The 20,669-nt window shown below is 44.0% G+C and overlaps 1 protein-coding gene across 2 annotated transcripts in view; it reads right to left on the bottom strand.

The window, feature by feature from the left end:
- Positions 1-70: 70 nt before the first annotated feature.
- Positions 71-20,669, bottom strand: part of LOC130117613 (ATPase family AAA domain-containing protein 2-like) — a 64,564-nt gene continuing 43,965 nt past the window's right edge. For both annotated transcript variants that reach the window (XM_056285730.1, XM_056285731.1), the window contains exons 20-29: positions 18,058-18,243; positions 17,369-17,504; positions 17,078-17,274; positions 15,718-15,877; positions 14,155-14,277; positions 13,300-13,476; positions 3,317-4,162; positions 940-1,073; positions 450-578; positions 71-226 (exon numbers count right to left, since the gene is read on the bottom strand). In XM_056285730.1, the coding sequence (XP_056141705.1) occupies positions 194-226; positions 450-578; positions 940-1,073; positions 3,317-4,162; positions 13,300-13,476; positions 14,155-14,277; positions 15,718-15,877; positions 17,078-17,274; positions 17,369-17,504; positions 18,058-18,243 (2,121 nt within the window). In that variant the 3' untranslated portion in view covers positions 71-193. The remainder of the gene's footprint in view (positions 227-449; positions 579-939; positions 1,074-3,316; positions 4,163-13,299; positions 13,477-14,154; positions 14,278-15,717; positions 15,878-17,077; positions 17,275-17,368; positions 17,505-18,057; positions 18,244-20,669) is intronic.

Here is a 20,669-nt window from a genome sequence, read left to right as displayed (position 1 = left end):
AGCACACTCAAAACAATGAGACAAGGCATATCATAAAAACGTTTTTATTAAATAAAAGCAAAAAGGTAAACAAAGTGTTTAGGAAATACACAGAGCCAAATCTGTATATTTCTATGAAAATAGAAGCAGTGTTTGTACATTTTACACATCAGAGAGGATGTTTTCTGGTCAGGCCATTCCAGCAGAAAACACTTTAATGGAAGTCTTTGATCTCTCGTTCCATCTCCTGGTGAATCAAGAACAAGAGGTAGAAAGAAAACATGAGCACAATAAAATTATATACTTTGGAAATGTTAACATCAAAATGTAAGACTGCATAAGTGAAATTACATATAAGACTGCCAACATTGTCCTTTCACAGACTATGAATGATGACTAACTTGGATTTTTTTTTAAATTTTTCTTTGTGAAAACTGTTTTGCACTTGTTAAAAAGTGACTGTGTTTAACCTGTATTAATGCTGTCTTGTTGTAATCTCTTCTGTGTCTGTAGATACTCTGGCACAGCAGGGCATAGAGTTTCTCAAGCTGATGGATCTCATAGCCATCGGTCTTGGACACTACTCTCTCCAACAGCTCCTAAAGGAGAATGAAGAATGAGAGATGAAAACACTTTTTAGCTGTTGAACTTGATAATGCTCTGGCCAATAACCCTTTAGAGACAGGGCTTTTGCAAACTTAAGACGGTGTTACTGTTCTTTTCTCTGGGCTCATTTGTTGGGTTTCTGTGGGCAAAGTCAGGCTACACTAATCCTGGCTTGCCCTGTATGTTTATCCACTCAAATTTGCTCAGAGGTACTCATTCGAGATAATGGAAAGTAGGCAAACCCAACTAGAAGTTGACTAGTGAATGAAAGGCCGCAACAGACCACACTGGAGTCAAATTTGACCAATGAAGGAAGGTGCGTACATACAAACATGTGCACACACAGCTGCATACCTTTAGCTTGTCTCTGTCCACCACCAGTGGAGGAGTTTTCTGGTCCAAGATCTCCAGAGCTTTGTCTACGTCCATCATCTGTTGCTGCAGCACAGCATTTTTCAGGGCCCGCGTCACGCGCCTTATGCCCCGCTCTGAAACATAACATACCCACATTTATACTCATGGGGGGGGCACTCCATTTTAAACTTAACACGCCCCAAAAAAGCTCACCTATGATTGTAGTGTGGTGCCCCCTGCTGAAATACTTATAACACCAGCAACTTTGATAACGATTCGATTGACTGCATAAAGCTGCAATGGATAAAGATTGAGATACTCTAAACTGAGTTGTTCTTGTTCAGACTCTTGCATATGTTAACGCAGGTGGCTAATCTTGGGTGTGGCTGCTAATCTTGCACATCTTTGAAAAATTGGCATCTTTATCAGTTACATTAGAAGAACCTTGATACATTTATTTTCAGTGCTTGCAAACACTAAATACACTTAAAAGCTGGTAAAAAATATCTATCCATCTATCTGAGTAACAATGGCTAAAGGTCCAAAAAATAATCTAAATTGTTTTTATTTGCCAAATAAATTCCCACTATACCGGGGATTGGGTTTGGGGGGCTACTCACTGGGACATTAAAGACTACACAAATTGCAATTAATTCAAATATATCCATCCATCCATTGTATATACCCATTTAATGCCACGTAGGGGACACAGGGAATATAAATATACATTAGTGATATTTATTTTATATTTACAAGTTTTCTCAACTACAGGTAAAACTCTTTAAAATCAACTACTTCTTTGAATTTAATATCTTCTATTTTTTATATGTCACGATTAAACTGTCCTTAGATTATCGATGCACAATTTGCATGGATTAGCAAATGCGGTGGATTAGCAAGGAGGAAGTGAGGGCAGCTATGAAGAGGATGAAGAGTGGAAAGGCAGCTCATCCAGATGACATACCTGTGGAGGCATGGAAATGTTTAGGAGAGATGGCAGTGGAGTTTTTAACTAGATTGTTTGACACAATCTTGGAAAGTGAGAGGATGCCTGAGGAGTGGAGAAGCATACTGGTACTGATTTTCAGGAATAAGGGTGATGTGCAAAAGTGTAGCAACTACAGAGGTATAAAGATGATTGGCCACAGCATGAATATATGGGAAAGAGTAATAGAAGCTAGGTTAAGAGGAGAGGTGATGATTAGCGAGCAGCAGTATGGTTTCGTGCCACGAAAGAGCACTACAGATGCTAGGTTTGCTTTCAGAATGTTGATGGAGAAATATAGAGAAAGTCAGAAGGAGTTACATTGTGTCTTTGTGGATTTAGAGAAATCATATGATAGGGTGCTGAGAGTGGAGGTGTGATATTGTATGAGGAAGTCAGGAGTTGCAGATAAGTATGTAGGAGTGGTGCAGGATATGTATGAGGGAAGTGTGACAATGGTAAGGTGTGTGGTTGGAATGACAGATGGATTCAAGGTGGAGGTGGGATTACATCAAGGATCGGCTCTGAGCCCTTTCTTGTTTACAATGGTGAGGACAGGTTGACAGATGAGATCAGGCAGGAGTCTCCGTGGACTATGATGTTTGCGGATGACATTGTGATCTGTAGTGAGAGTAGGGTGCAGGTTGAGGAGAGCCTGGGGAGGCGGGGTATGCACTGGGGAGAAGAGGAATTAAAGTCAGTAGGAGCAAGACGGAATACCTATTCGTGAATGAGAGGGAGGACAGTGGAATGGTGAGGATGCAAGGAGTTGAGGTAATGAAGGCGTATGAGTATAAATATTTGGGGTCAACTGTCCAAAGTAATGGGGAGTCCAGAAGAGAGGTGAAGAAGAGAGTGCAGGCAGGGTGGAGAAGAGTGTCAGGAGTGATTTGTGACAGAAGGGTACCAGCAAGAGTTAAAGGGAAAGTTTACAACATGGTTGTGAGACCAGCTATGTTATATGGTTTAAAGACAGTGGCACTTGTGAAAAGACAGGAGGCGGAGCTGGAGGTGGCAGAGTTGAAGATGCTAAGATTTTCATTGGGAGTGATGAAGGACAGGATTAGGAACGATTATATTAAGAGGGGCAGCTCAGGTTGGACGGTTTGGAGAAAAAGCAAGAGAGGCAAGATTGAGATGGCTTGGACATGTGTGGGGGAGAGATGCTGGGTATATTGGGAGAAGGATGCTGAATATGGAGCTGCCAGGGAAGAGGAAATGAGGAAGGCCAAAGAGGTTTATGGGTGTGGTGAGGGAGGAAAGTAGCAGTAGTAGATGATCAATGCACATCTTCGATCTTTTTACAGATGCCACCTTACATGACAAAAAATATGATTGAACATATAATGTATTTGACCCTGGGGTTCCTGCTTTGTTTTGTAGAACACCGACCTGCAGTGGAATCCTCCTCCACTTTGTCGTCTCCTGGGGGCACTGTGGTGGAGGCCTGCTCAGGTACCCCACTGTCAGCTTGGTGTTGGCTGCTGCTCCCTTTCCCCTCCACCTCCATGGGATCATCTTGGCTGCACTGCTCTGGGCTTTCTACTGTAGCTACCTTCTCATTTCTGCCCTCTCTGAGAGTTACAATTTGACTCTCCTGAACCCTATGTTCTACTCGGAGCACTGCATTTTGAGAATGTTTGGCAAGGTTTTCAATGCTGGCAGCTGACAGTTTTTTGCTGTTATTTTCACCGTTCACCACCACTGCATGTTCCTGAACATCACTTTCAGCGTCAATGTGGCTGTTTTCAGTAGCTTCCTCTTGTGTGGTTATGCTGTCCAGTTGCCCTCCCTCAGTTGAAGGTTTAGTGTTTTTGTCTGACTCTTCTGGTGATTTTGAGCTGGTCTTGTCTCCCCGTTGTGTGTCAGTCTGTGCCTGGTGGCTTTTTACAGGTCTCCCCTTTTTATATTGTTCAATCTCCTTTTCCATGTCTGGTCTTCTCTCTTCACCTCCCTCTTCCATGGGTTCCGCCGCACCACCCGCTTCCTTCAGAGTGGACCCTAGTGTGACTTCCTGAGATGCCACGTGCCCTATGTGGTCTTCCTCTCTACCTGCCCTCTCCTCACTCTCTGCTCCACCTACCCCTTTCTCACCATCCTCGTCATCCTCATCATCCTCCTCCTCATCAGACTCAGCTATGTGTGAATCATCTTTTGACACGTGAGGAGACGAAGAGGACTTCTTCTTGACAATGAAGCCATTACACCAGCGAGCCCTCCTCCGTTTCTTCTTCTGGGCTGGAGGGATATGAGTGAGAGGGAGAAAGGAGAGAAGAAAAAAACAAGGGTGGTTTGTTACTATAGGGGATGTTACGTCCACTGCATTTCCTCTGGACTCTTTTTGGAAGAGAGCTGTCTCTCACTGTGTTTTAGGCCTGCCACGTCCCTTTCTGGGTGTTTGGATCACCCACACATGAACGTCATTCAATTGTCAGTGGAGCTGTATATCAACCCCAAGAACCAGTGCTCCATGCCATTTAGCCACTGAGCTGTTTGTTGGGCTGCTGCTGCTGTTGAAACCTTGTTTTTGATAGCACCTTGATATAGCTCTGTTTAGCTTATCTTTTGTATATGCTGGCTAGCTGGTAGAAATGCCTTGTTGAACTAGTCTTGGTAACTTTAATGAAGCCTTGCAGGGGTTCTCTGCCATGTATTTTGCTTCCCCCTTTTCTCCTGTTTTGTTGTGGATTAAGGAGCTTAGTATTGTTTTCCTGCTCAATTCTGTAGTCCAACTGAGCTTTTTATTTTCTAGTTAGTGTGTGGTTTTTTTTTAAAAAAAATTTGGCCTTTGAGACGAAGCTTTTTTTTTGCTTCCATTTCTGCAATTTTAGTTGGTTTATCTCTCTTAATCATTTTCTGTAAATAAATGATATTGTTACACAAAGTGTTTCAGCAGCTTTTTCTTATCGTTTTGGTTCCATTTTTATCTTTGCCACGCGTTTGGTTGCACGCATGTGTGTGCCCACGGCTAATCACGCAAACTAATGGACTGTTCCGCCTAAAAATTTTGTGCAGTTTTGAGTATACGATGAAGAATCTCTAGTGGATGCAGTGATTCAAAACCTTTGAAAAACATCTGTTCTCGCTATCGCCGCTCCCTCTCCTCATTCACTCCCTAGCTAGCTTGACCAACGCTGCTTTCCATCGCTCCCTGCTCTGAGTCAACCATGCGCATGCGCCGCTCACATCTATGGTTGAGTCAGATCTGGCAGCGATGGTGTCAAAACCAAAACATGTATTCGGGTATAAGTCTTGAAAGTAAACAAGAAGTCGATTGTATTTCACAAGCCAGCAAATCATTCACTGATGATCTCAGCACAGGAGAACTGAAGGAACATTGAATGAACCAAAAATAATTCACCTTATTCACCTCACCGCCATGCGCAAGTGCAATAGTCTCCAATGTTAAGGCAAAGCAACTTTATTTTATATAGCGCATTTTATACACGAGGCACACTCATTTGCGTCACATAAAAATAAAATAAAAATAAAAAAAGAAACATTAAACTATAAAAAAGGATTTAAAAACTAATTCATAAAAAGACATTTAAATTAAAGAATAAAAGCAAAATGTATTGCAAGGTTAACAACTTTGCAAAAGTCAAACTGCAAGGTTTGCAGTTTAGCAGAAAGCAATGGTAAACATAAATGTATTTAATAGTAGTCAGTGTTGGAGCAAGTCTCGAATCTCCTGGAAGTTTATTCCAGTTATTTTTTTCATAGTAGCTAAAAATACATCAGAGGACATGCATGTTAGGGCCAACACTCTCGTTTGTGCCCCTGACCAAGGCAAGGCAAGGCAAATTTATCAATATAGCACATCTCTGAAACAAGGCAATTCAAAGTGCTTCACACAAAACACAAAAGGGATCAAGAGAAGCAACACAAGGCAATAAATAACATTTTTTAGAACCAGTAAAGAGAGTAAAAGTTACAGTGCAATATAAGATGAAGATGGCTGCGCAAATTCACATTTGCAGTGGCCTCACCCAGTACCGGTGTGGGAAGACGGCAGCACAAACTTGCATTTGTGGCGGCCTAACCCCGTACCGTCCATGCAGTGTCTTTGTCCACGTCTAGGTTTGTGTTTTCGTTTGATGGCTAGGGGAGCTGGCGCTGGATCAGCTGGGAGAGCTTGGTCTGCTGCGCCCTGTGGGCCCAGGGACCATGGCCCTGCCTGGAGCTGCGTCCGAGAGGGAAACACCGAGGGTGGTCTGACAGGATGCGGAAGCGGGGCAGGCTAAGCTAACTGCTAGCCCATGCAGACCGGCAGTTCCGATAACCCCAAGGGTGGTCTGACAGGACGCGGGGTAGGCTGAGCAAACTGCTAGCCCATGCAGTCCGACAGTCAACAGTGATTTTTTTTTTTGTAGATATGTTGGATATATGTGTTTTTGTAGTTTTTTGTAGTTTGGATATATGTGTTCTTGTAGTTTGGATGTGTTTTTGTCTTTGTGTTGCACTGCTGTGGGCTGGGGCAAACGATATTTCGTTTCATTTACTGTCCTCAGGTGTATGGAATGAAATGACAAATAAATGTTCCTGATTCCTGAAAATCAAAAGCTTCAAGCTTTATTTAATAAAAGGGGAAAGTCTTCAGCCTACATTTTAAAAGAACTGAGTTATAGCAGACCGGCAGTTTTCTGGGAGTTGGTTCCAGATATAGGGTGTATAAAAACTCAAAGCCTCTCCGTGTTTAGTTTTGACTCTGGGGACAGAAAGCCACCTGTCCCAGACCATCTGAGCGGTTTGGGTGGTTCATAGTGTAGCAGTAGGTCAGAAATGTATTTTGACATTCAGTGTTTTATAAATCAAGAGCAGATTTTAAAATCAATTCTTTGGTGGACAGGGAGCCAATGTAGTGACCTCAGGAATGGAGCGATGTGATCCACTCTTTTGGTCTTAGTAAGGACTCGAGCAGGAGCATTCTGAATCAGCTGCAGCTGATTGATCGATCTTTTAGAAAGACCTGCAAAGACACCATTACAGTTGTCAAGTCGACTGAAGATAAATGCATGAACAAGTTTTTTAGAATGTCCATTAGATGTATGGTCTCTTTTTAACAGCTCTGAGCCATGTGTCATTCCAGGACAGGTGTCACTTGTTCCAACATGCACAAAAAGTGTATCCGTGCCCAGATGGTAGAATAACACTTGTGGCAGTGTTTGGACCATGTCAACTGTAGCATTGGGTAGACAGAGTGTTCAAAACTTTTGCTTTTGACATCTCTTATTATAGAGCTGTCTTTGGTTTTATGTTTTGTCTAGCTTGGTTAACTTCTTTTTCAAATGTCCAGTGCATGTTCTGCTGTCTTTTTTGACGATGTGACATTGGCTTTAGTGGCTGTTTACCTCTGGGTGCCGCCGAGAGATGTGGTTAAAACACCACTATAAAAATACAATTTTAAGAGTAGGATTACCCAATCACAGCAGCTGCTACAATAAAACATTTTCCCATGATTGAGCTATGTTTTCTTACCGTTCAGTGTTTCCCATACATAGACTTTACTTGGGCGGACTGCCCAGGTACATTAACGGCCTATTTTAGCATTTTTTATTTTTTCATTCCTCTGACAGAACGACACCATCCGCGATCGAGTAACTAGTGAACAATTTCCCCTCGCTCTACCCTCCCGTACCTGTTTGTTCTGCTATCGCGAGAAGGGTCTACTGACAATCGCACACACTGCAGAGAAACACAGAGAGAGACATTCTCTGGTGGACATGGTTATTTTACAAGCACGGACAGGTAAAGCAACCCCTTTTCTCGTTATTGTGCAATTGTTCTCTGACTTTGGTGGTAGTTTCCAATTCTATAAAAGAAAGCGGCAACCATGCTGTGTTGGTAGCATAGTTGTAGTCAGTGTATTCAGCATACGCAATGGTCAAGTTATGTATTCTGAATACACTCTTCAGTTTTACAAGATTCAAGAGTGTATTCAGCATACGTAACTTGACCACTGCACAACATGCAGGACAGTTGTCCTGGCTAAGATTATACCAGTGGTCCCCCCTTATCCGTGGTTTCAGTTAGTAACGGTCAACTGCGGTCCGAAAATATTAAATGGAAAATTCCAGAAATAAACAATTCATAAGTTTTAAATTGCGCGCCGTTCTGAGTAGTGTGATGAAATCTCATGCCGTCCTGCCTTGGACGTGAATCACCCCTTTGTCCAGCCTATCCACGCTGTATATGCTACCTGCCCGTAGTCACTGTATTTAAAGGGTTCGGTACTATCTGCGGTTTCAGGCATCCGCTGGGGGTCTTGGAACATATCCCCCGTGGATAAGGCGGACTACTGTTTTCTCTTCGGGCTATGGCAGTTAGAAAGACAGACTAACTTTACCTAAGGTTAGACTACTAATTTTTCATGCATTTACTCAGCAGATATGAGTATTGAGAGAAATCAAAATATAGTGTTAAAGGTCACATGTATTTATTGTTTGTCACATGTAGTAGACCAATTTTTGTGCCAGCAGGTAATGCCGGCCCTTTCCGCCAGCTACCACCACAAGTACACTGCTCAAAAAAATAAAGGGAACACCTAAAAACACAATATAGACCTCGATGAATGAAATATTTCAGCTGAAAATCTTTATTTATTAGACAGAGGAATGTGTTTAGAGCAAAATAACCTAAGAATGATCAATGGAAATCAAAATCATTAGCCCATTAAGGTCTGAATTCAGAATCATACTCAAAATCAAAGTGGAAAATGAGAACATAGGCTGATCCAACTTCTGTGGAAATTCTTCAAGACGATTCAAAATGAGGCTCAGTAGTGTGTGTGGCCTCCACGTGCCTGTATGCACTCCCTACAACGTCTGGGCATGCTCCTGATGAGATGACGGATGGTCTCCTGAGGGATCTCCTCCCAGACCTGGATCAGGGCATCGGTCAACTCCTGGACAGTCTGTGGTGCGACATCGCGTTGGCGGATGGTACGAGACATGATGTCCCAGAGGTGCTCGATTGGATTCAGGTCTGGGGAACGTGCAGGCCAGTCCATAGCATCAATGCCCTCGACATACAGGAACTGCTGACACACTCTGGCCACATGAGGACGAGCATTGTCATGCATGAGCAGGAACCCAGGGCCCACTGCACCAGCATATGGTCTGACAATGGGTCTGAGGATCTCATCCCGGTACCTAATGGCAGTCATGGTACCTCTGGCTAGCACGTAGAGGTCTGTGCGGCCCTCCAAGGATATGCCTCCCCAGACCATCACTGACCCACCGCCAAACCAGTCATGCTGGAGGATGTTGCAGGCAGCAGAACGTTCTCCACAGCGTCTCCAGACTCTCTCACTTCTGTCACATGTGTTCAGTGTGAACCTGCTCTCATCTGTGAAGAGCACAGGGCGCCAATGGCGAATCTGCCAACCAAGATGTTCTCTGGCAAAGGTCAATCGGGCTGCACGGTGTTGGGCTGTGAGCACAGGCCCCAATTGTGGACGTCGGGCCCTCATACCATCCTCATGCATTCTGTTTCTCACTGTTTGAGCAGAAACCTGCACATTAGTGGCCTGTTGAAGGTCGTTTTGTAGGGCTCCGGCAGTGCTCCTCCTGTTCCTCCTTGCACAAAGGACCAGATAGCGGTCCTGCTGCGGGGTTGTTGTCCTCCTGCGGCCCCCTCCACGTCTCCTGGTGTACTGGCCTGTCTCCTGGTACCTCCTCCATGCTCTGGACACTGTGCTGGGAGACACATCAAATCTTCTTGCCACAGCACGCATTGATGTGCCATCCTGGATGAGCTGCACTACCTGAGCAACTTCTGTAGGCTGCAGATACCGCCTCATGCCACCTCTAGTGGTGCGGGCACTAGCAAAATGAAAAACTAACCAAAGATCGGCAAGAAAAGATGAGGACAGGCAAATGGTCTGTGGCCACCACCTGCAAATCCATTCCTGTTATAGGGGTTGTCTTGCAAATTGTCTAATTTCCACCTGGTGGAAATTAGACAATTTGCCAACAGGTGAAATTGATTCACAAATCAGTGTTGCTCCCTAACTGGACAGGTTGATATCTAAAAAGTGTGATTGACTTGGAGCTACATTGCATTGCTTATGTGTTCCCTTTATTTTTTTGAGCAGTGTATATTTCAGACCTGTGGGAAACACTGCCATTGTTTTATGAATGAAAGTCAATCAGCCATTTGCCTTGATTAATTTCATATTATGAAAATCGCAATGGTTAAGCACATTTGAAGTATTTTCTTACCATTGTTTTAGAATGAATGAATGTCAATCAGCAGAGCAGCCATTCGCCTTCATTCATTTTATATCATGAAAACTGCAACGGTTAAACAGATTTACAATTTCATTTAGTAGACATAGACGTTTTTATCCAAAGCGATGTACATCTGAGAGTTAATACAACACAAAAGGATATAGTCAGGAGGCAACAATGCAACTAACTGCCAAAAAATAGGTTCAAGTCTGATAGAACAAAGCAGATCGAATGGAGCCTGGTAACTCATTCCACCATCAAGGAACTACAGAAGAAAAGAGTCTGGCTAGTGACTTAGGGCCTCGTTGTGGCGGAAGTGCCAGGTGCCTTTCATTGGCAGAACATAGTGATTGGGACTGAGTATAGACCTGAATGAGGGAGTTCAGGTAGGCAGGAGCCATTTTAGTTGCTGTTTTGTGAGCGAGCATTAAGGTTTTGAATTTGATGCGGGCAGCAACTGGGAGCCGGTGGAGGGATATGAACAGTGGAGTGTTATGTGCTGTTTGGGTTGATTGAAGACCGGACGCGCCGCCGCATTCTGGATCAATTGCAGAGGTTTGAAAGTGCATGCAGGGAGACCAGCCGGTAAGGAGCTGCAGTAATCAATGCGTAATATAACAAGAACTGTACCAGGAGTTGCATACTCAGACAGGTAAGGTTTAATTTTCCTGATGTTGTACAGGGCAAATCGGCACAACTGAGCAACTGAGGCCACGTGATCCTTAAAGATTAGTTGGCCATCAATCATGACACACAGGTTTTGGCCAGACTTTGTGGGCATGAGTTTGGTTGATCTGAGCTGGATATTGATCTGTTGTTGTAAGGATGGATTGGCTGGGATGACAAGGAGCTCAGTCATAGGTTAAGATAGATAGCTTAAGATAAGATAGGTGGGCGTTATTTCATCCATGCAGAGATATCAGCAAGGCATGACAATATCCGTGCCTGTGAGGTCTTCTAGCGGGAATGACAGGAAGACTGGGTATCGTCAGCATAGCAATGGTATGAGAAACCATGGGAGTGGATGATTGCCAAGTGAGGTGGCGTATAATGAGAAGGAGACTGAGCACTGATCCTGAGGTACCCCTGTGGATAAGCTGTGCAGTTTGGACACTTCTCCCCTCCAAGATACACTACAAGATCTCCCTGAGAGGTAGGGTAGGTAGATTTGAGTTCTTTTAACAAAGGCTTTGAAACTATGATAGCCTGATCGGTCATTTGGTTGCATTCGGGCAAGGGTTCACCAAGGAGGCTGCGCATCCACAGACTGGCAGGCAAAATGTTTTTATTGGGTAGATTTTTTAGCTTGATTATTAGGAATTTTTTTTATTTCCCCCCCCTTTTCTCCCCAATTGTACCCAGCCAATTACCCCACTCTTCCGAGCTGCTCCACCCCCTCTGCCAATCTGGGGAGGGCTGTAGACTACCATGTCGCCTCTGATACATGTGGAGCCACCAGCCGCTCATTTTTACCTGTCAGTGAGGAGTTTCACCAGGGGGACGTAGCGTGTGGGAGGATCACGCTATTCCCCCCAGTTCCCCCCTCCCCCCGAACAGGCGCCCCAACCGACCAGAGGAGGCGCTAGAGCAGTGACCAGGACACATTTCCACATCCAGCTTCCCACCCGCAGACACAGCCAATTGTGTCTATAGGGACGCCCGATGGGAAGCCGGAGGTTCCACGGGGATCGGAACTGGTGATCCCCGTGATGGTAGGCAATGGAATACGCTGCTACACGTTAGGTAGATTTTTTTTAACTTGAGCGTTACATATAACCCCCCCCCCCCCACCCCCATATTTACCGACTTGAGCTCTGTGCAAAATTCTTATAATGGCAGGAAAAATGGTGAAAAAACGCTTTCTTCTCATGTGCACGTGTACGGAGAAGGGGAGATACGTACGTCTGGTGGAGATCTGCACTCTACTGAGGGCACTCCTCTAGTTGCAAAGATTTGGGGTAAACCTGTCATATTACTTCCTCTATTCCCCTAGACATTAAACTTAAGTCATAACAGGGGTGATGAAATAAATCATGACAATTCATGGGAAGGGAACAGAAATGTTGATGAAAACAAAGTTGGTCCTCTATTCCACAACACAGACCCATATCTTTTAATTATCTGGCAGTGAAACATCATGATACATTTTGGTTGGGTGATTTATTTTCAAATTAACAATCGCATTTCCAATTCTGTAATCAAATCAATAATTATGTAATTAACAAGGCAAGCTCAACAAGACTGCATTTTCCCCCTCCTTTTTCTCCCCAAATGTATCTGGCCAATTACCCAACTCTTCCGAGCCGTCCTGGTCGCTGCTCCACCCCCTCTGACAAGCCGGGGAGGGCTGCAGACTCTCCCCCTATACATGTGGAGTCGCCAGCCGCTTCTTTTCACCTGACAGTGAGGAGTTTTGCCAGGGGGACGTAGCATGTGGGAGGGCCACGCCATTCCCCCCAGTTCCCCCTCCCCCCCTGAACAGGCACCCCGACCGACCAGAGGAGGCGCTAGTGCAGCGACAAGGACACATACCCACATCCGACTTCCCACCCGCAGACACAGCCAATTGTCTGTAGGGACGCCCGACCAAGCTGGAGGGAATATGGGGATTCGAACCGGCGATCCCCATGTTGGTAGGCAACGGAATAGACCGTCACGCCACCCGGATGTCAAAGATTGCATTTTTTTAACAGCTAAGACTCATGAGTACCAACAGAGGGAGTGTGAAACACATTTGCACACTCATGCCTTGGCATTTGTACATTAAAGTGTAACTTCTCCCTCAGGTCAGAGGCTAACTATTTTTCACTGATTTCACCATTTACTAGCCAATAGTGAAATCAGATGACCATACTCTGATGAAGGAAACATTAGTAAACACGAGGTAGTACAAGAGCAGTGTGCAGAGTTTTTTTGTGGCTCTCAATCTGTTCCTCAGGTACCCTTATTGATGTTGGTTTTCTATTGTGCCAGGTAGTTCATTACATTTCCCTGTTGTAGTAGAGCTAAGAATTCACCCATTACTTATCTGGAATACCTGACAACAGGTACAACAATAACCTCACAGAGCAGAAAAACCAGCAAAACTGGTGGTTCCTGAGGACTGGTATGTAAATGGTAAAACCATTGACCTAAAATACCTACCTGTGTGCTTAGGTGTGGTGATGGTAGTAGCAGACATGGAGGGAGGAGGAGCTGCAGTCATGGTTCCAGCAGGCTCTTTGGCTGGAGCCACGTCACTTGTCTTAGCCTCGGTAGCAGCCTTCGGCTGCTTGGGAAGGACATGGTAGAAAGAAGGAGCAAACTGCAGGGTGGAGCAGCCTGCAGGCAGACAGAAATGGTGTGCAGCTTTAAAGCAACATGTAAGAGATGACGTGTGTGAGTAATATGTACAGGAGGGAATGTGATTACATGATTCTAGTAGAGACTCTAGTTGATCGTGCTAGATTCTTCAGTAAACTTTAAAGTAGCAATCTCAAACATTCTCAAATTAATGATGGCAAAGTTTACTTTCATTCACTGAACGAGGTTAACACGATGACGATTCAAACTATCGGGCAATGATGAAAGCCCTGGCATTGGCCGTGATATGGAGAAATACAAATGGGAGTCTGTGGCGACATTCCCACCAAAAAATCCCAAGTGTCGCATAGGCAGTGATGTATTTTTCACTATCAAGCTACAGTTGGTCCACCAGAGAGGATAGGCAGAAACAAACGCTGTGTTCTGGTGTTGTGTCGTGCAAACTAGTTAGTGGTTTCAAAATGACTCTTGGAAGGTGTACGCCAAAAAAAGAATGAAACCACAATCTTTGAGATGGCCATTTTAACATTTGATTGCACATTTTTAAAACACACCCAGTACAGGTCATTGGCAGTAGAAGTTATCCCTTTTAGGGACTGATTAAAACTTTTCACTGTGGTTGTTTTGTAAGACTGAAATAAATTACTACAGACCATCTTTTTTCAAAGCTACAAATATTCATATATTAGTACTAACCTCTTCTGCTGCGTGATTCCTTGATTTCCTCGCAGATCTTTTCAAAGTCCTCATCATATTCATCACTGATGATGGCGTGGACTGTGTCCTTCAGAGCACATGCCCTGTGGCGGATCTGACGGTCTGTAGGGATGGACACACACAAACACACACGCGTGCGCACAAACACAAATAAGACAGAAATTAATCAAGGGTAGGGCTGTCACAATTATTACATAATCGCCTGCTTACGATTATTTGACCTGACCGCGATCATTTTGCATAATCATTAGAGTTGTTTCCATTCATTTGTATAAAAACAGCTGGATGAAACTAACAGAAATGTCATATTTCCATCACTATTTCCATGTCGTTTTCCACCGTTTGCTGTTTGACTGGTTCTCTTTTAATGATGTAATCTTGTTGCGCCCATAGCACCTGAGTGGTGAATTAGCGCCAACAAACTGTTTAGCTTGAGACACTTATTCGATAATATTCAACAACTGCATTTCGATGAGCATCTGTTGACATTAACATCATAGACATAGTTGCAAAGCCATACACCACAGCACCGCTGTGGGCACATTTTGGTTTTAAGCCAAATGAAAAAGGAGAGCCCAATAACTTGGAGGAGGCGATTTGTTGGATTTGCAGCAAAAAGGTGGTGGTCAAAAGCGCTACTATCACAAATTTAAAAAACCATCTACGGATCCACCACCCCATCCAATTCGCTGAACTTGGAAAGACAGCCACCACTGCAGTTCCATCCCGGCAATTGGCTGTTCCTGAAGCTTTCGGACGAGTGTCTAAATATAAATGTGACAGTACCAGATGATGCTCGTTAACAGACAGTGTAATGCGGTATATAGCCAAAGAAATGCTTTAAACCACGATTAGGCTTATACTATAACAGTGGCATAAAATGATCAGAAAAAGACAATCAAGGGTGTGCGGGTAGCGTAGCAGGCTATTCCATTGTCTTCCAACACGGCGATCGCCGGTTCGAATCCCCATGTTACCTCCGGCTTGGTTGGGCATCCCTACAGACACAATTGGCTGTGTCTGCGGATGGGAAGCCGGATGTGGGTATGTGTCCTGGTCGCTGCACTAGCGCCTCCTCTGGTCGGTTGGGGCGCCTGTTAGGGGGGAGGGGAAACTGAGGGGAATAGCGTGATCTTCCCACACGCTGTCCCCCTGGCAAAATTCCTCATTGCCAGGTGAAAAGAAGTGGTTGGCGACTCCACATGTATCGGAGGAAGCACGTGGTAGTCTGCAGCCCTCCCCAGATTGGCAGAGGGGGTGGAGCAGTGACCAGGACAGCTCAGAAAATAGGGCAATTGGCCAAATACAATTGGGGAGAAAAAGCCTTTTGAAAAATAATAATAATTTTAAAAAAATCGTTAATCGCGATTATTTGTATGATAATTAATCGTCGACTAAAATTTCATGATTGTGACAGCCGTAATCAAGGGTCAAAATTCCAATTTCTTTTACTATAGGAACAGAATCAGAATGTTGATTTTTTTCTGCACACAATTTGTTACTAAGTTGAGGGATCAAGTGTATGTATGGTTGGACATCTACCTGAGGGGTCCCTGTCGGGGTTGTACTCCAGGGCATTCTGCCAGATGAGATCCACATCATGGAGGAACTCATTAACTGTCCCATATTTATGGAGGTCTATTTTGGAGAGTACAGTAGATAGGTCCATAGGTTGCTTGATCACCTCAGCATAGTCTGGGACCTATAGAATAGATAACAAAAGGAGAGAATGTTTAATAAACCATTTACTAGTTCTACACTTAAAATGACTATGTATTCAGGTGTATGACGATGACTTCACTAGTTTTAGTTCATCTTCACGGTCAACCAGAACATCAGATTTATAACGATTCCTAGGAAGCCAACACATTTTCACATATTATCTTTTAGCTGACCTTTCTCAGAACAACTTGGCAGGTATCATGTTATAAACCCCCCCCCCCCCCAGTAGATTCTAGAAGCAATGAGGAATTTGTTGCCCTTCTTTTTCTAGGCTGAAAAGCTTGGTGATTATCAGGACAAATTGTGTTAAAAATTGCAACAAAATAGATAGGATTAGTGTAGAGGAAAAGAGAAGATAAAGTTGACCAGGTTAGTGAGAAAAACATTGGTTGACAGTAAAAAAAAACAGAGTAGATTAGAAAAAAGCCTTACTTGCACAACATCAAGGCTTGGCAAAGAGTTAGACAATATTTGGGACTACAATACAATCCAAGTATGACCTTATTTTCTCTTGGGTCAACAGTGAAGTCACGTGGTGAAGGTCTCCAACAAGACATAAGGAGCGTTTTTGCAATGTTTAGACCAGCATCTTGCTAGACTCACTGCACGATGACTAGAAATATTATTCAATTTACTCCAGAAGCACAACTGATGAACGACAAACATAATTGGATTGAAGTGAACACAGTACTTTGAAGTGAGGTAATACAGATGTTTTGACAACTCCTCCGACTGCACTGAGCTAATCTTTTTCTATTTTATTTCTGATTTTTCCCAATCGCTCCCTATTTTAATTCAAACACCCACCCTCGTACTGCATGCATTTGCCAACTGCATCTCTCCGGCCGGCAGTCTCGAAGGAGACGCCTCACCACTTCCGTGACAAGGCGAATCCAGGCCGAACCACTGCTTTTTCCGACACACACAGAGACACGCATTCATGTGACGAACACAAGCCAACTCCGCCCCCCTCCCGAAGACAGCGTTGCCAATTATTGCTGCTTCATCGAGTCCGGCCATAGTCGGATCTGACGAGACCGAGGCGCGAGCCCCAGTCCCCAGTGGGCAACTGCATCGACACAAAGCCGATGCTTAGATCGCTACACCACCGCAGACCCATGCACTGAGCTAATCTAACCAATTTCCCAGCAAACATTAGGATGTAGAATAGAATAGCTACCTCATCTAAATCCACAGGCTTGGTGAAGGCCTTGAAGCGTTTGTCCTGAGACAGGCGGTTGGTGACATCACGCAGGAAGAGACGGAGCTCCCTGAGTGTCGCTTCCTCCTGTTCCTCCAATCGCTGGGTCTCTTTTTCAGTCAGTTGATGTGGGGGTGCTGGAGGGGCCACAGGCAGAACCTCCAAAGCCTGGAGCACTGAGGAGCAGAGCGATGTTAACAAGTAAAGCAGTCACATACTGATGAAGGGCCAGACACAGGAATACATCAACAATGTTAATCTATTTATTACCAGCTTTCTTCTTAGAGGCAGGGGCTTTGGCAGCTTGGTTGAGGATCAGGTCTTCAAAGAAGTCTCTTCTTTCTTTGCTTGTGGGGACCTGGACATGGAAGACCTCCCCATACTCCATACGAAACAGCCCTTGTACCTGGAGAAAGGACAAGAGTGGACAGAGGGAAGACTTGTGTGAATATATCAGCAAATTCAGACAGAAGATAAAAAAACATGTTCAAAAAATGTATGCATTGTCAATGAAATAAGATACTATATTAATAAGATTAATACTATATTAATATTATATTGATACTATATTAATAAGATGCTATAATAGTGTGTGTGTGTGTGTGTGTGTGTGTGTGTGTGTGTGTGTGTGTTTTAGGGCAGCACAAAAAGATTCAAAATATTTTGATGTTTTTGATATTAACTGCCTTTTTTTTTTGTCATGACAGCATTGAATCCCCAGATACCACTGTAAGCCCTGTGTTCTGGCATTGTGTGCAGCCTGCAGCTTGTGTTGCTAGGAAAAAAAACTTAAAATCAAAATGGGTGTTCATTAGCATCTAAGGGAGCAATTTATGAGAGCATTTTTGAAGGCTTAAAAAAAATTAAGTACAAAATTCTGTGCCCCCAAAGCTGACTCAGTTAATAGAATGATTTCGTCAAAATGTGGAGCCCTGGTATGTTTATGTGTTTGTCCATACCTCCATGCTGAGTTGGTCATAAGGCAAGTTGCAGGTAGCCAGTAGTAGTATGGGTGAGAAGGCAGGGATGGAATGTAGCAGGCTGAGGAAGGTGGCTCTCAAGGCAGGACCTAGTGTCTCCCACCACTGTCCAATGTGGGGGATGTACAGAATGCTGGGGGAGTTCCGCTTGGCTTCAACAAAGACCTAAGAAGCACAAAACAGGACACTGAGATGTTAACATGGAAATGGATTATCTATTAATCTAAAAAGAAGTGTATTCTATGTCAATCTAGAAAACAATGCACAAGTATTTGAACAGAACTGCCAGCCTTGAACAGAAATCCAAATTACATTAGATAGGGCAGAAAACTTTTAAGAATGACTGAAGTAAACAGTGCAACTTCTAAGGACCATTTAATAGCGTTTTAAAATGGTATGGTATCCCACTTGTAAATGAAAACGTGTGTGATCAGGTTATCTCGAAACAAGTAGGGCATGACGTTACTGTCAAGCAATAGTGTCAATTGTCCAGCAGCTACCATGAGATCATCTTTGCAGCCACCAACAGTCAATGTATTTTGCTGGAACCTGAGGGAGGTGAATTGTCAAATGGTTCCAGTGTCAAACATGTTGGCTAGGAGACACTGAAAACGCTCTGTGCAAATATGCTTTAGGTCACTGTCGTTACTTGTAGCCACTTGAATTTAAATGGCAGGCAATAGCCTCCATATTTTCAACAGAGTCTCTTGCCTCCATGCAGACCATCTGATGTTGTGACGCTTTCCTAGTTTCACAAAGGTAATGCCATTCTCATCACATATCATCTTTAGTTGTTCCGTTTGTGGATTCCCCCCCTTTTTTTTCTCCCCAAATGTATCCGGCCAATTACCCAACTCTCCCGAGCCTTCCCAGTCACTGCTCCACTCTCTCTGCTGTTCCGAGGAGGGCTGCAGACTATACCACATGCATCCTCTGATACATGTGGAGTCGCCAGTCACTTCTTTCCACCTGACAGTGTGGAGTGTCTCCAGGGGGACATAGCGCATGGGAGAATCATGCTATTCCCCCCAGTTCCCTCTCCCCCCTAACAGGCGCCCAAACCGACCAGAGGAGGCCAGCGCAGCGACAAGGACATATACCCACATCCGGCTTCCCACCCGTAGACACAGCCAATCGTGTCTGTAGGGACGCCTGACCAAGCCGGAGGTAACGCGGGGAATCGAACCAGCGATCCCCATGTTGGTAGGCAACCGAACAGACTGCAACGCCACCTGGACACCCTTGTTCTGTTCTTTTTGCGCCCCCTCTCTGTAAATAAAAGCTCAGCAACTAGACAATGGAGCAATTAAATATCTCACAGTATGGTACCATGCGATTAGCTGACTTTGTGCAGCTCTGGAGGGTGTGGGCAGTACACAGAATATGCACAAGGGAATCCCCGATCGCCACTATCTGATGCAATTTGGACGACCCCATTGTAAACGCCAACGTTGGCTGTTGCTCCATCTGTACACAGCGAGACCAACTTTGTCTTCCACTGATCCCCTAAACCACAAGTATGGAAGAGCTGCTCCAGTCCGTTCCCTATATCATGTGCCGCTCGGTTCACACCCAAATTAATTAATCCAAGGAAATCTGAGGTAAACTATCCGTAGCTAGACACAGACACAATGTACACAATTTCCTGCTCCGCTTGTGTTATGTCTGCTGATCCATCAGAGCATGCCCCAAAATTCAGCTGCCTTCAATTTTTCACTCAATTCTAAACTGACTGTCTGTGCGATGCTCCACATGATATGGGCCCCCCCCTTCTCGTGAATTATATGTACTCCCGACAATAACGCCAATAACTCCTTGAAAAGCGTAATACCCTCCTCATATGAATGCATCAGGCGTGCATGTTTCGCTTTGTGAAAGGCCAACAGAAAAATATTTCACAGTGCTTGACACTGTTCTTCATTCAGTTTGTCCTGCCACGTGTCAAGAGGGCGACAGGATTTCTGATCCTGGCTGCACCCATTATCAATAGCATGTGCTCTTTACTCTTCTTGTGCTTTTCAAAAGCTGGATGACTGAAATTTTTTGTTCCTATATAAAAGGCACTGCTTTTATCAGTGAGACTAGGATTTTCACAGCATATTTTGTACCACATCTCTGTGTGGTCGTCATCTGTTTGGTGCCAGGCTACTTCCTGCAGCCACTTTTCCATGAATACACATTTTTTATGTACAGGTTCAGTCTGAGTTCAGTCTTTGGAGGTGGTGAAACACAAAAGTAATTACTTAATGTAATTAGCTTGCTTCTTGGACATTTTGATGAATGGACGAAAATCCTAAAACCAGACAAAAAATGTAATGTTAAGCTGGTTGTAGCATAAGTGAACTATTTGCTGGAGCTCAAGGTTCAACAGTTAACCTTGCTAACTTGGAAAAAAACTGCATCCACTTAATCAAGAATGAAAGCTAAAAGTTGCACGATTAACAGCTGACTATTAAAATTGACACATTTGTCATAATGACTTTCTTACTAGTGATATATGGAGAAAATCCTGTTGTTTCAGTAAGTAATTGTGTCCAAACAATGTTGGTATGCAAAAGCGTCTCTTTTCGTATTATCTGCTGCGCATCATT

Source organism: Lampris incognitus, chromosome 9 (assembly GCF_029633865.1).
Source record: "Lampris incognitus isolate fLamInc1 chromosome 9, fLamInc1.hap2, whole genome shotgun sequence".
In the NCBI taxonomy this organism is placed as follows: Eukaryota; Metazoa; Chordata; class Actinopteri; order Lampriformes; family Lampridae; genus Lampris; species Lampris incognitus.
This window is presented reverse-complemented; position numbering and strand designations above follow the sequence as displayed.